The sequence below is a fragment of the Oncorhynchus mykiss genome, chromosome 13 (genome assembly GCF_057628025.1).
Source record: "Oncorhynchus mykiss isolate SJ-2025 chromosome 13, ASM5762802v1, whole genome shotgun sequence".
In the NCBI taxonomy this organism is placed as follows: Eukaryota; Metazoa; Chordata; class Actinopteri; order Salmoniformes; family Salmonidae; genus Oncorhynchus; species Oncorhynchus mykiss.
The window spans coordinates 19,018,676-19,033,814 of NC_143034.1; the positions used below are offsets into that span (position 1 = coordinate 19,018,676).

General features: G+C 48.4%; 1 protein-coding gene across 2 annotated transcripts in view; it reads right to left on the reverse strand.

Annotated features, from left to right (window-relative positions):
- The window catches only part of trmt1 (tRNA methyltransferase 1), a 21,203-nt gene continuing 6,064 nt past the window's right edge, over positions 1-15,139 (reverse strand). For both annotated transcript variants that reach the window (XM_036949187.2, XM_036949188.2), the window contains exons 2-16: positions 14,750-15,136; positions 11,922-12,111; positions 10,851-11,038; positions 9,404-9,519; positions 9,177-9,289; positions 8,508-8,656; positions 8,310-8,393; positions 8,157-8,226; positions 7,921-8,055; positions 7,306-7,391; positions 7,089-7,197; positions 5,437-5,513; positions 5,135-5,254; positions 1,512-1,629; positions 1-440 (exon numbers count right to left, since the gene is read on the reverse strand). In XM_036949187.2, the coding sequence (XP_036805082.2) occupies positions 372-440; positions 1,512-1,629; positions 5,135-5,254; positions 5,437-5,513; positions 7,089-7,197; positions 7,306-7,391; positions 7,921-8,055; positions 8,157-8,226; positions 8,310-8,393; positions 8,508-8,656; positions 9,177-9,289; positions 9,404-9,519; positions 10,851-11,038; positions 11,922-12,111; positions 14,750-15,136 (2,011 nt within the window). In that variant the 3' untranslated portion in view covers positions 1-371. The remainder of the gene's footprint in view (positions 441-1,511; positions 1,630-5,134; positions 5,255-5,436; positions 5,514-7,088; positions 7,198-7,305; positions 7,392-7,920; positions 8,056-8,156; positions 8,227-8,309; positions 8,394-8,507; positions 8,657-9,176; positions 9,290-9,403; positions 9,520-10,850; positions 11,039-11,921; positions 12,112-14,749; positions 15,137-15,139) is intronic.

Genomic DNA, 15,139 nt, shown 5'->3' on the forward strand with positions numbered 1-15,139 from the left:
TTGTCATGAAGACTTTTATTAGACTGTCACAACAGTCATAAAACAGAATTGATGCTTCACTTCAGTATGAAGCCAGTATGTGTATTTCCAATACAGGGCTAACTAGACATCCCATAATGAAGTTGCCCATAGATGCTGATACTGGGTCAGTTTTGCATTCTCCCCACTAATGGTAATGTAGAGGATTGGGGAGGGGAAGCTGATCCTAGATCTGTACCAAGGGGGAAACGTCACCCCGGAGTTCAAAGTTAGTTATGTCTGGGGCCTGGAGTTTCGTCATGATTGTGTCCAGTATACCTTAGTGGACAGATTCTGCTGAGCTGGACATGAGGATACCAAGTGGGAGGGAAGAGAGGAGACTCGCTCCACCATCACTCCATCTGGTCAGTCTGTTCCAGGTCATGGGAGTAACAGCATTTTTCACCGTGTGTGCATTTACCCTGGAGAGAGAGAGGGGGGGGACGAGTGGCAGAAAAGGGAGGGGGAGAAAAGGGGGAAAACATGCAAATCATGTATAAGACATAATGAGGGGTTATGTGTCCTATGGAAAATAATGAATGACGGTAGATGATCAACTAGACACGAGCGGAATGAAACTGACCTTCCTTTCTCACAGAACGCATAGAGCCCGTGTTGATTATCCCTTTTACACCAAGGCTAGAATTTAACATATTTACCACTAGAAATGTGTTCAACATCCACTGAAGTAGCTAGCAAGTTACCTAGATTGCTTGGTTAACAAGACAACTACTGTAGCTAACAGACTCGCTAGTTTAGCTAACCCAACCATCAGTCTGAGCTGGCTATTATGAAAATCAAATTAAAAACAATACTTTTCCAATTAGACTTACTTTAAAAAGCAGCTCAAACAAAATATGTATATGCCCTTCAATTCTACCGTGCGTTATAGGGAAATATTGCAAGCTCTAGAATGCCCTTCAAGCCAATAAGTATTTAACAATGCCAGTTTAGGTTTATTATTGTGTGGAAAATGTATCTGTAATAATAGCTGAAGTGTTATGATGATTCATAAATAATGAGGCACTGTCTGTTGCTGGGGAGATAGAACACCTTGTTCTCTGGTAGTGTACGGTTACTATGCCGACAGTGTTATTATGAAAAGAACAGAGTGTGCTCACACCCTTCAGAACATTTCACCAAAGAGAAAGCTCCTGTGAAACATTCCTGTGGCTGCCTCTACACAGGCAGCCCAATTCTGATATTTTTTCTCCTAATAGCCTTTTTTGAGAAATCAAATCAGATCTTTTCACATCAGATCTTTTTTTTAGAGCTGGTCTGATTGGTCAAAATACCAATTAGTGTAAAAAGATCAGCATTGGGCTGCCTGTGTAAACGCAGCCTTACAATTCTACTATGTCTATATGGTTATTGTGGGGTGTTTCCCTGTACCTTTTGCAAGGGAAGCTCTTGCAACTTTCGGGCTTTCTGAATCTTGTGTAATGCAATGCCTAGTGTTACAGGGTGTGGGGAGGGAAAATGTGCTCCCATACCTTCCTGAACCTCTTGCAGGGGAAGCTCTTAAGCTGGGTGGCGTCTGTGATCTGGTTCTTCCTCTTGTTTTGACCCTGTTTCCTCCTGTCCTCCAGGTCTGATGAGATACCTCCACCACTGAGAGAGAGACACCAAATTGAGACTCTGCATGCAGAATTCTGCAAAAATATCCTCTGTATACAATGTAAAACACCAAATGAAGCATGCAGAGCAGAATTAGGCCGGTACCCACTAATTATCAAAACTCTAAAAGAAAGCAATTCCCAAACCTTCCATAACAAAGTCATCACCTACAGAGAGATGAACCTGGAGAAGAGTCCTCTAAGCAAGCTGGTCCTGGGGCTCTGTTCATAAACACACCCCACAGAGCCCCAGGACAGCAGCACAATTACACCCAACCAAATCATGAGAAAACAAAAATATAATTACTTGACACATTGGAAAGAATTAACAAAAAAACAGAGCAAACTAGAATGCTATTTGGCCCTAAACAGAGAGTACACAGTGGCACAATACCTGACCACTGTGACTGACCCAAACTTAAGGAAAGCTTTGACTATGTACAGACTCAGTGAGCATAGCCTTGCTATTGAGAAAGGCCACCGTAGGCAGACATGGCTTTCAAGAGAAGACAGATTATGTGCACACTGACCACAAAATGAGGTGGAAACTGATCTGCACTTCCTAACCTCCTGCCAAATGTATGACCATATTAGAGACATATTTCCCTCAGATTACATAGACCAACAAAGAATTAGAAAACAAATCCAATTTTGATAAACTCCCATATCTACTGGGTGAAATTCCACAGTGTGTCACAGCAGCAAGATTTGTGACCACAAGAAAAGGTCAACCAGTGAAGAACAAACACCATTGTAAATACAAAACATATTTACTTATTTTCCCCTTTGTACATTAACTATTTGTACATTGTTACAACACTGTATATATACATAATGACATCTGTAATGTCTTTATTCTTTTGGAACTTGTGTGAGTGTAATATTTACTGTTCATTTTTTATTGTTTATTTCACTTTTGTTTATCTATTTCACTTGCTTTGGCAATGTTGACATATGTTGAAAGACAGAAAGGAGAGAGAATATAGGGAAGAACACAGTAAGAGGCAGGTGGAGAGAAAGAGACAGCAAGAAACAATGGGGAGAGGTTTAACCCAATACTGTATAAATATTTATTTAGCTAACTTCATGTTGAGATCATCATTAATAAGTGTCTGCGGGTCTGAGGGGTCAAGGACGGGGTTAGTATTAATAAGTGTATCCTACCCAGCATTGATGCGGGCCTTGGCCCCCAGCTGGCCTGAGGCCTGAGGGTTAGGGGTCAAGGACGGGGTTAGTATTAATAAGTGTATCCTACCCAGCCTTGGTGCGGGCCTTGGCCCCCAGCTGGCCTGAGGGTTAGGGGTCAAGGACGGGGTTAGTATTAATAAGTGTATCCTACCCAGCCTTGGTGCGGGCCTTGGCCCCCAGCTGGCCTGAGGTTTAGGGTTAGGGGTCAAGGACGGGGTTAGTATTAATAAGTGTATCCTACCCAGCCTTGGTGCGGGCCTTGGCCCCCAGCTGGCCTGAGGTTTAGGGGTCAAGGACGGGGTTAGTATTAATAAGTGTATCCTACCCAGCATTGGCGCGGGCCTTGGCCCCCAGCTGGCCTGAGGTTTAGGGTTAGGGGTCAAGGACGGGGTTAGTATTAATAAGTGTATCCTACCCAGCCTTGGTGCGGGCCTTGGCCCCCAGCTGGCCTGAGGTTTAGGGGTCAAGGACGGGGTTAGTATTAATAAGTGTATCCTACCCAGCATTGGCGCGGGCCTTGGCCCCCAGCTGGCCTGAGGTTTAGGGTTAGGGGTCAAGGACGGGGTTAGTATTAATAAGTGTATCCTACCCAGCCTTGGTGCGGGCCTTGGCCCCCAGCTGGCCTGAGGTTTAGGGTTAGGGGTCAAGGACGGGGTTAGTATTAATAAGTGTATCCTACCCAGCCTTGGTGTGGGCCTTGGCCCCCAGCTGGCCTGAGGTTTAGGGTTAGGGGTCAAGGACGGGGTTAGTATTAATAAGTGTATCCTACCCAGCATTGGTGTGGGCCTTGGCCCCCAGCTGGCCTGAGGGTTAGGGGTCAAGGACGGGGTTAGTATTAATAAGTGTATCCTACCCAGCATTGGTGTGGGCCTTGGCCCCCAGCTGGCCTGAGGGTTAGGGGTCAAGGACGGGGTTAGTATTAATAAGTGTATCCTACACAGCATTGGTGTGGGCCTTGGCCCCCAGCTGGCCTGAGGGTTAGGGGTCAAGGACGGGGTTAGTATTAATAAGTGTATCCTACCCAGCATTGGTGTGGGCCTTGGCCCCCAGCTGGCCTGAGGGTTAGGGGTCAAGGACGGGGTTAGTATTAATAAGTGTATCCTACCCAGCATTGGTGTGGGCCTTGGCCCCCAGCTGGCCTGAGGTTTAGGGTTAGGGGTCAAGGACGGGGTTAGTATTAATAAGTGTATCCTACCCAGCATTGGTGTGGGCCTTGGCCCCCAGCTGGCCTGAGGGTTAGGGGTCAAGGACGGGGTTAGTATTAATAAGTGTATCCTACCCAGCATTGGTGTGGGCCTTGGCCCCCAGCTGGCCTGAGGGTTAGGGGTCAAGGACGGGGTTAGTATTAATAAGTGTATCCTACCCAGCCTTGGCGTGGGCCTTGGCCCCCAGCTGGCCTGAGGTTTAGGGTTAGGGGTCAAGGACGGGGTTAGTATTAATAAGTGTATCCTACCCAGCATTGGTGTGGGCCTTGGCCCCCAGCTGGCCTGAGGGTTAGGGGTCAAGGACGGGGTTAGTATTAATAAGTGTATCCTACCCAGCATTGGTGTGGGCCTTGGCCCCCAGCTGGCCTGAGGGTTAGGGGTCAAGGACGGGGTTAGTATTAATAAGTGTATCCTACCCAGCATTGATGCGGGCCTTGGCCCCCAGCTGGCCTGAGGGTTAGGGGTCAAGGACGGGGTTAGTATTAATAAGTGTATCCTACCCAGCATTGGTGTGGGCCTTGGCCCCCAGCTGGCCTGAGGGTTAGGGGTCAAGGACGGGGTTAGTATTAATAAGTGTATCCTACCCAGCATTGGTGTGGGCCTTGGCCCCCAGCTGGCCTGAGGTTTAGGGTTCAAATACAGGGTTAGTATTAATAAGTGTATCCTACCCAGCCTTGGTGTGGGCCTTGGCCCCCAGCTGGCCTGAGGTTTAGGGTTTAGGGTTCAAATACAGGGTTAGTATTAATAAGTGTATCCTACCCAGCCTTGGTGTGGGCCTTGGCCCCCAGCTGGCCTGAGGGTTAGGGGTCAAGGACGGGGTTAGTATTAATAAGTGTATCCTACCCAGCATTGGCGCGGGCCTTGGGCCCCAGCTGGCCTGAGGTTTAGGGTTAGGGGTCAAGGACGGGGTTAGTATTAATAAGTGTATCCTACCCAGCATTGGTGTGGGCCTTGGCCCCCAGCTGGCCTGAGGGTTAGGGGTCAAGGACGGGGTTAGTATTAATAAGTGTATCCTACCCAGCATTGGTGTGGGCCTTGGCCCCCAGCTGGCCTGAGGTTTAGGGTTAGGGGTCAAATACAGGGTTAGTATTAATAAGTGTATCCTACCCAGCATTGGCGCGGGCCTTGGGCCCCCAGAAAGGCTCAGGGTTCTCCTGGAAGCGGGTGAGGTGGCGACGGCGAGACTGGGGATTGGCATCCTCCCTCACATCAAAACACGCCTGTAGACTAGAGAGAGATAGCGCGAGAGAGGAGAGAGATGGGGGAGGGGGAGAGAGCAAGAAGGGGGGACACAGGACATACCTTTTCCTAATATCCATAATCTTATTCATCACTACATTATACCATCTCTATGTTAAACTGTACTGGCATCTTCATCTCCCAGGCAGTTGGTTCAGTCCCAGACTTACATGGGTTCAGTATTGAGGATGTGGTGAGCAGGGCTGCTCTCTGACAGTCTGTCTCTCTTCACAGGATTGGACTTTTCCTGCAGGATACAACATAACCACCACATACTGTCAAATCTACACCCGGAGGATACAACATAACCACCACACACTGTCAAATCTACACCCGGAGGATACATCATAACCTCCACATACTGTCAAATCTACACCCGGAGGATACAACATAACCTCCACATACTGTCAAATCTACACCCGGAGGATACAACATAACCACCACATACCGTCAAATCTACACCCGGAGGATACAACATAACCACCACATACCGTCAAATCTACACCCGGAGGATACAACATAACCACCACATACCGTCAGATCTACACCCGCAGGATACAACATAACCACCACATACCGTCATATCTACACCCGGAATGGGACTTTTCCTACAGGATTCAACATAACCACCACATACCGTCAGATCTACACCCGGATTGGGACTTTTCCTACAGGATACAACATAACCACCACATACTGTCAGATCTACACCCGGAATGGGACTTTTCCTACAGGATACAACATAACCACCACATACTGTCATATCTACACCCGGAATGGGACTTTTCCTACAGGATTCAACATAACCACCACATACCGTCAGATCTACACCCGGAATGGGACTTTTCCTACAGGATTCAACATAACCACCACATACCGTCAGATCTACACCCGGAATGGGACTTTTCCTACAGGATTCAACATAACCACCACATACTGTCAAATCTACACCCGGATTGGGACTTTTCCTACAGGATTCAACATAACCACCACATACTGTCAAATCTACACCCGGATTGGGACTTTTCCTACAGGATACAACATAACCACCACATACCGTCAAATCTACACCCGGAGGATACAACATAACCACCACATACCGTCAAATCTACACCCGCAGGATACAACATAACCACCACACACTGTCAAATCTACACCTGGAGGATACAACATAACCACCACATACCGTCAAATCTACACCCGGAGGATACAACATAACCACCACATACCGTCAAATCTACACCCGGAGGATACAACATAACCACCACACACTGTCAAATCTACACCTGGAGGATACAACATAACCACCACATACCGTCAAATCTACACCCGGAGGATACAACATAACCACCACATACTGTCAAATCTACACCCGGAGGATACAACATAACCACCACATACTGTCAAATCTACACCCGGAGGATACAACATAACCACCACATACTGTCAAATCTACACCCGGAGGATACAACATAACCACCACACACTGTCAAATCTACACCTGGAGGATACAACATAACCACCACATACTGTCAAATCTACACCTGGAGGATACAACATAACCACCACATACCGTCAAATCTACACCCGGAGGATACAACATAACCACCACATACCGTCAAATCTACACCCGGAGGATACAACATAACCACCACATACCGTCAAATCTACACCCGGAGGATACAACATAACCACCACATACCGTCAAATCTACACCCGGAGGATACAACATAACCACCACATACCGTCAAATCTACACCCGGATTGGGACTTTCAGTTTCATCCCGTATTGAAATGGTTCCCATGGTGCATTGTGTCTTACCCAGCATCGCATGACGTCCCAGAGGACCCTGGGAGGAGCGTCCGTCTTTAGAGCATTCTTACAGGCATGAGACAAGGACACCCTGTGGCCTGCATGAAGCAGAGCCGACCTGAAGAGAGAGAGAGGGTGAGTGAGTTCAAGGATAGAGGGGTGGGGGGGGCGAGTTGTATTTTATGTAATCAGACAGAGCAGTCTTATATGAGAGGGAGAGTAGGACCTGAATTGGAGCAGAGGGGGAGTGCTGCAGTGTACAGTGCTGCTCAGGTTGTCCACTGTGTAGTATAGAGGCACATCCTCCAGCTCCTGGACACACAGACAACAGTTAAAGTTTGGACATGGCTCATCTTAGGCTGACCTCAGATCAGCTGACCCTTTCTCCCAATCCTACCATTAAGAGTGAAAACACCAACCTGACCTCAGATCAGCTGACCCTTTCTCCCAATCCTACCATTAAGAGTGAGAACACCAACCTAACCTTGGATCAGCATCAATGGAAGAATCTCAACTGCATACTCCTCACCTCCTTCTCAAAACCCATTGGAGGAGAAAGAGAAGTCCCTCACCTCTGACCTTCTCCTCCAATGGGTTTTGAGGAGGAGAGCAGCATGCAGTTGAGAAAAGGCCCCCCATGTCTTATTCCATGTAATATAAAGTGTATTTCAGACTGCTTCTTGTAGACCTACGACCCCTAACCTCTCACCTCTGTGACCATGCCCTCTATGACCCCTAACCTCTCACCTCTGTGACCATGCTGAGCATGCCCTCTATGACCCCTAACCTCTCACCTCTGTGACCATGCTGAGCATGCCCTCTATGACCCCTAACCTCTCACCTCTGTGACCATGCTGAGCATGCCCTCTATGCGGCGGGCGGTTCCAAAGCGGGACGGGTTCCCAGAGACGGCAGATAGAACCTTCTGAACGAAGCTCACGTCATGGAGGGCCTCACCCCAGATAGGACCACCCAGCTACAGAGGAGGAGGAGGGAGAGACGGTGTCAAGAGAGAATGCGTGCGAAAGTAAGAGACAAAGTGTGTTTGAGAGTGTGTGTGTGTGTGTGTGTCCTCACCTGGTGTCTGTGTCCACAGTGTTCACACTCTGCTCCGACCGGCGGTCCAGTGGCTGCAGAGTACTTTATACTGAAACACACAGAGAGAAACATTAACACACACAAGTTGCCCAACTCGACAGGAATAACCCATATAGAGAAATAGTGTCTTACTGGTTTCCCTGAGTCGTCCTCTTGCCCAGTCGTTGTAAGTGGAACGAGCCACAGCCAACACAGTTATACACCAACGCTTGTTTACTGAAACACCAGGTGTAATGTCATCATATCTTCAGAATAACAACTTCACAGTCCGTTATGAACACTTCATGTCTAGACAAAGTGTTGTGTTACGGTGTGTGTGTGTGTCCATACCTTGCTGAGTTTTTGACCATGGCCTGTCCAGTGTGTACCCTGACAAACACTCGTATGTAGAAGTCCACACTGACACAGAGCAGGGGGTGGATGTACCGTTGGTACACACCAGCTCTCTGGTCCAGACTGTGTAGGATGATACGCAGAGCCTGGGGGAGGAGGGAGAAGAGGAGGGTGGCGAGGGAGAAGATGGGGGTGGCGAGGAGGGAGAAGAGGAGGGAGAAGAGGGGGGTGGCGAGGAGGGAGAAGAGGGGGGTGGCGAGGAGGGAGAAGAGGGGGGTGGCGAGGAGGGAGAAGAGGGGGGTGGCGAGGAGGGAGAAGAGGGGGGTGGCGAGGAGGGAGAAGAGGGAAAGTAGAGAAGGAGAGCTATGAGACAAGCTACACAGCAGGGACCAAACTCTCAAACTTCTATTCAAAATGTATTCACACAACTTCCCTAAATGTTCCTTCTACTACACACGTATTATTCCAACAAGGGTTTTCTTGCATCCAGTTTTTTATTTTATTTTTTATTTTACCCCCTTTTCGTGGTATCCAATTGTTAGTAGTTACTATCTTGTCTCATCGCTACAACTCCCGTACGGGCTCGGGAGAGACGAAGGTCACTTGCATCCGGTTTTAGTTGAATATACACGCTGCTGGAATACAGTTTAGCCAAGCGTTCCTCACCATCTCATGACAGTACTTGGCTTTGATGGAGACAGAGCCGTATTTGCTGTAGCAGGTCTCCCCACTGTTACCAGCCATCACAGCCATGTCAGTACACGTCACACACAACAGACCTGGGGGGGAGAGAGAGAGACGTTTTTAGTAAAACCACACTGGAAAACGCACTCAGTGTATCTGTCGCTGACACATAAACATGTTAAGTTAAGCAGAGAGAATAACTGACGGACCTCCTTCACCGACAGCCTGGACGGCGGCATCCAGGAAAGGGGCGGGGCTTCCGTAGGGGTCCAGGTCTATGACATCATAGCGGTCCTTCTTCCCTCGCATCTCATACATCAGCATGCTGGAGGAACAAGACAGGGAGGGATTAACATGCTGGAGGAACGAGACAGGGAGGGATTAACATGCTGGAGGAACGAGACAGGGAGGGATTAACATGATGGAGGAACGAGACAGGGAGGGATTAACATGCTGGAGGAACGAGACAGGGAGGGATTAACAAGCTGGAAGAACGAGGCAGGGAGGGATTAACATGCTGGAGGAACGAGACAGGGAGGGATTAACATGATGGAGGAACGAGACAGGGAGGGATTAACATGATGGAGGAACGAGACAGGGAGGGATTAACATGCTGGAGGAACGAGACAGGGAGGGATTAACATGGAGGAGGAACGAGACGGAGGGATTAACATGATGGAGGAACGAGACAGGGAGGGATTAACATGATGGAGGAACGAGACAGGGAGGGATTAACATGCTGGAGGAACGAGACAGGGAGGGATTAACATGCTGGAGGAGGAACGAGACAGGGAGGGATTAACATGCTGGAGGAGGAACGAGACAGGGAGGGATTAACATGCTGGTGGAGGAACGAGACAGGGAGGGATTAACATGATGGAGGAGGAACGAGACAGGGATGGATTAACATGCTGGAGGAGGAACGAGACAGGGAGGGATTAACATGATGGAGGAACGAGACAGGGAGGGATTAACATGATGGAGGAACGAGACAGGGAGGGATTAACATGATGGAGGAACGAGACAGGGAGGGATTAACATGATGGAGGAACGAGACAGGGAGGGATTAACATGATGGAGGAACGAGACAGGGAGGGATTAACATGATGGAGGAACGAGACAGGGATGGATTAACATGGAGGAACGAGACAGGGAGGGATTAACATGATGGAGGAACGAGACAGGGAGGGATTAACATGATGGAGGAACGAGACAGGGATGGATTAACATGGAGGAACGAGACAGGGAGGGATTAACATGATGGAGGAACGAGACAGGGAGGGATTAACATGATGGAGGAACGAGACAGGGAGGGATTAACATGATGGAGGAACGAGACAGGGAGGGATTAACATGATGGAGGAACGAGACAGGGAGGGATTAACATGATGGAGGAACGAGACAGGGATGGATTAACATGGAGGAACGAGACAGGGAGGGATTAACATGATGGGGGGGCAGAGGTTAGGAGAAAGAGGTGGATCAAAAGAGAGGTAAAGAGGGAGAGACTGAATAATAGGGAGAAAAGATAAATAGAGAGTGATAGTTTGACTTCGAGAAGACTGTCTGAGTGTGTCAGTGAGCATAGATAAACAAAAAAAGAAGACAATAAGAGAAGAAAAGAATGAGATACATGAAGGAGAGAGCGAGACCAACCTGGCATCTCTCTGGCTGGCCTGCAGTAGGTGTGTGACTCCGTTGTGCTGGGCATTGCGGGCGATGAGGGCAGCAGCCTTGGCTGAGAAGTCGTTAGCCGTGACGCTACGTAGACCAGGCACCTCCAGAGCAAACCTCACAGAGCGTAGGCCAGACGCTGCCAGACCCTCCAACACACGCAGACCATTCTGGATGGAGAATGGTAGGGTTAGAATACCAACACACTGGCAGACCATTGTGGAGAGAGGAGAATGGTAGGGTTAGAACACAAACACACTGGCAGACCATTGTGGAGAGAGGAGAACGGTAGGGTTAGAACACAAATACACTGGCAGACCATTGTGGAGAGAGGAGAATGGTAGGGTTAGAACACAAACACACTGGCAGACCATTGTGGAGAGAGGAGAAGGGTATGGTTAGAACACAAACACACTGGCAGACCATTGTGGAGAGAGAAGAATGGTAGGGTTAGAATACCAACACACTGGCAGACCATTGCGGAGAGAGGAGAATGGTAGGGTTAGAACACAAACACACTGGCAGACCATTGTGGAGAGAGGAGAACAGTAGGGTTAGAATACCAACACACTGGCAGACCATTGTGGAGAGAGGAGAATGGTAGGGTTAGAATACCAACACACTGGCAGACCATTGTGGAGAGAGGAGAACAGTAGGGTTAGAATACCAACACACTGGCAGACCATTGTGGAGAGAGGAGAATGGTAGGGTAAGATCAAACACACTGGCAGACCATTGTGGAGAGAGGAGAATGGTAGGGTTAGAATACCAACACACTGGCAGACCATTGTGGAGAGAGGAGAATGGTAGGGTAAGATCACAAACACACTGGCAGACCATTGTGGAGAGAGGAGAATGGTAGGGTTAGATCACAAACACACTGGCAGACCATTGTGGAGAGGAGAACGGTAGGGTTAGATCACAAACACACTGGCAGACCATTGTGGAGAGAGGAGAATGGTAGGGTTAGAATACCAACACACTGGTAGACCATTGTGGAGAGAGGAGAACGGTAGGGTTGGAACATGGATGCACACACACGCTTTTTCATACCTTACAGCACTCCCCCACTGAAGCAGTTACGACTGGCTCCTCTCCTCCTTCCTCCCCTGTCTGCATCTCTGTCTCCTCTTTCTTCTCGTCAGCTAGATTGACCACCACCCTCTCCTTCTCCCCTGGCACTACCACCTTCACCCCCCTCCGGGCCATCTGCTCCCGGGCAAACTCTGTAACCACCGCACACCTGGAGAGAAGGGGGGCAAGACGGAGACATGAGATGAAACAGGTGTATCTGTGATGAACAACCAGCTAGCTACCATAGGCTGTACCTGTGATGAACAACCAGCTAGCTACCATAGCCTGTACCTGTGATGAACAACCAGCTAGCTACCATAGCCTGTACCTGTGATGAACAACCAGCTAGCTACCATAGCCTGTACCTGTGATGAACAACCAGCTAGCTACCATAGCCTGTACCTGTGATGAACAACCAGCTAGCTACCATAGCCTGTACCTGTGATGAACAACCAGCTAGCTACCATAGGCTGTACCTGTGATGAACAACCAGCTAGCTACCATAGGCTGTACCTGTGATGAACAACCAGCTAGCTACCATAGCCTGTACCTGTGATGAACAACCAGCTAGCTACCATAGCCTGTACCTGTGATGAACAACCAGCTAGCTACCATAGCCTGTACCTGTGATGAACAACCAGCTAGCTACCATAGCCTGTACCTGTGATGAACAACCAGCTAGCTACCATAGCCTGTACCTGTGATGAACAACCAGCTAGCTACCATAGCCTGAGCCATATTTATTGTACCTTCGTTTAACTACGCAAGTCAATAAAGAACAAAACCTTAATTAATGACGGCCTAAATGAAGGTACAAACAAAGCCCCCCCTGGTCAAACCCTCCTCTAATCCGGATGATGCTGGGCCAATAGTGCACCGCTATATGGGACTCCCGATCACAGCTGGTTGTGATACAGCCCGGGATCGAACCCAGGTCTGTAGTGGCGCCTACTAGCACTGTGATGCAGTGCCTTAGACCGCTGCGCCACTAATGTATTTTGTCTATACTGAACAAAAGTATAAACTCTACATGTAAAGTGTTCCATGTTTCATGAGCTGAAATAAAAGATCCCAAAATGTTTCCATACGCACAAAAAGCTTACTTCTCAAAATGAGCACAAATTAGTTTATATCCCTGTACCATCCTTTGCAAAGATAATCCATCCACCTGACAGGTGGCATATCAAGAAGCTCATTAAACAACATGATCATTACACAGGCACACCTTGTGCTGGGGACAATAAAAGGCCACTCTAAAATGTGCAGTTTTGTCACACAGTAATGCCACTCATGTTGAGGGAGTGTGCAATTGGCATGCTGACTGCAGGAATGTCCACCAGAGCTGTTGCCAGATAATTGACTGTTCATTTCTCTACCAGAAGCTGCCTCCAACGTCATTTTAGAGAACTTGGCAGTACATCCAACCGGCCTCACAACCGCAGACCACGTGTGGCCAGCCCAGAACCTCCACATCAGCTTCTTCACCTGAGGGGTCGTCTGAGACCAGCCACCATGTCAGCTGATGAAAATGAGTTTCCACACCTGAAGAATTTCTGCACCAACTGTCAGAAACCATTTCAGGGAAGCTGATCTGAGTGCTGGTCGTCCTCACCAGGGTCTTGACCTGACTGCAGTTCAGCATCGTAACCGACTTCAGTGGGCAAATGATCACCTTCAATGGCCACTGGCACGCTGGAGAAGTGTGCTCTTCACGGATTAATCCCAGTTTCAACTGTACCGGGCAGATAGCGTGTATGGTGTCGTGTGGGCTTGCGGTTTGCTGATGTCAACGTTTTGAACAGTGTCCCATGGTGGCAGTGGGATGATGGTATGGGCAGGCATAAGGTACAAACATCGAACACAATTGCATTTTATCGTTGCCAATTTGGATGTACAGAGACACCGTGATGAGATCCTGAGGCAATTTGTTGTGCCATTTATCTGCCGTCATCACCTCATGTTTCAGCATGATAATGCACGGCCCCATGTCACAAGAATCTGTACACGATTCCTGGAAGCTGAAAATGTCCCAGTTCTTCCATGGCCTGCATAGTCACCAGACATGTCACCCATTGAGCATGTTTGGGATGCTCTGGATCAATGTATACGACAGCGTGTTCCAGTTCCCACCAATATCCAGAAACTTCACAGCCATTGAAGAGGAGTGGGACAACATTTCACAGGCCACAATCAACAGTCTATACGAAGGAGATGTGTCGCACTGCATGAGGCAAATGGTGGTCACACCAGATACTGACTGGGTTTCTGATCCACACCCCTACCTTTTTTAAAGTATCTGTGACCAACAGATGTATATTTGTATTCCCAGTCATGTGAAATCTATAGATTAGGGCCATAGATTAGGGCCTAATTCATTTATTTACATTGACTGATTTCCTCATATGAACTGTAACTCAGTAAACTCTTTGAAATTGTTGCATGTTGCGTTTATATTTTTATTCAGTGTAAATACATGGCTCTGACTATAGCTATACTTTCTTTGCAGATTCAGCTCTACATAAGCCATGTTGAATGCAGTTTCTTCAACTGAAGGCTTACAGACCCATAGGAAAACATCCAAATTGCAATGTATGCATACATCCCATAATATGTCCAGGGATAAGGTATATGTTGACAATGCAGCCTTGAGCTGAATGTTGGGCCAGCTAAGGGATAAAAGACCATTAGGGGTGTATTCATAAGTGCACACCAAAGCAAACTGAATGAGAGTTTCTATTGGACAAATTCAGGTAGGTCCCTCTGTTTCGTTTACTTCCTAGTGAATAAGCCCCATCAGTCAAACTCACGTCAGATCTCTGTTGAACTCCTGCACAGGGTTGTAAAACACCTCGTTGGCACTGGGAAACAATATGGCTGCCTTGCCCTCCCTGACAACTGTCTCCCCTGGCAACAACCCCGTTGTCGGGGGCATCTCCTGGTCAGGTGTTGAGGCAGCTGGACTTGGGTTCAAGCCCTCCATTGGGGCTCCAGAAGTAGGGGGCTGAGGCTTGGTGTCTACCCCAGGCAGGGTGGTGTTAACTTGTGGATCCTGAGGGGCCCTGAGGGGCTCCATGGTTCTCAGTCCCCTGTAGGCAACACTGCCAACTGTCCTTAGAATCCTCTGGTGGGTGAAGGGTACAGTTAAGAGGGGGAGTAGCCGAGCAGTGATGATCAGCATAGGGCACTTCTCAGTCCTG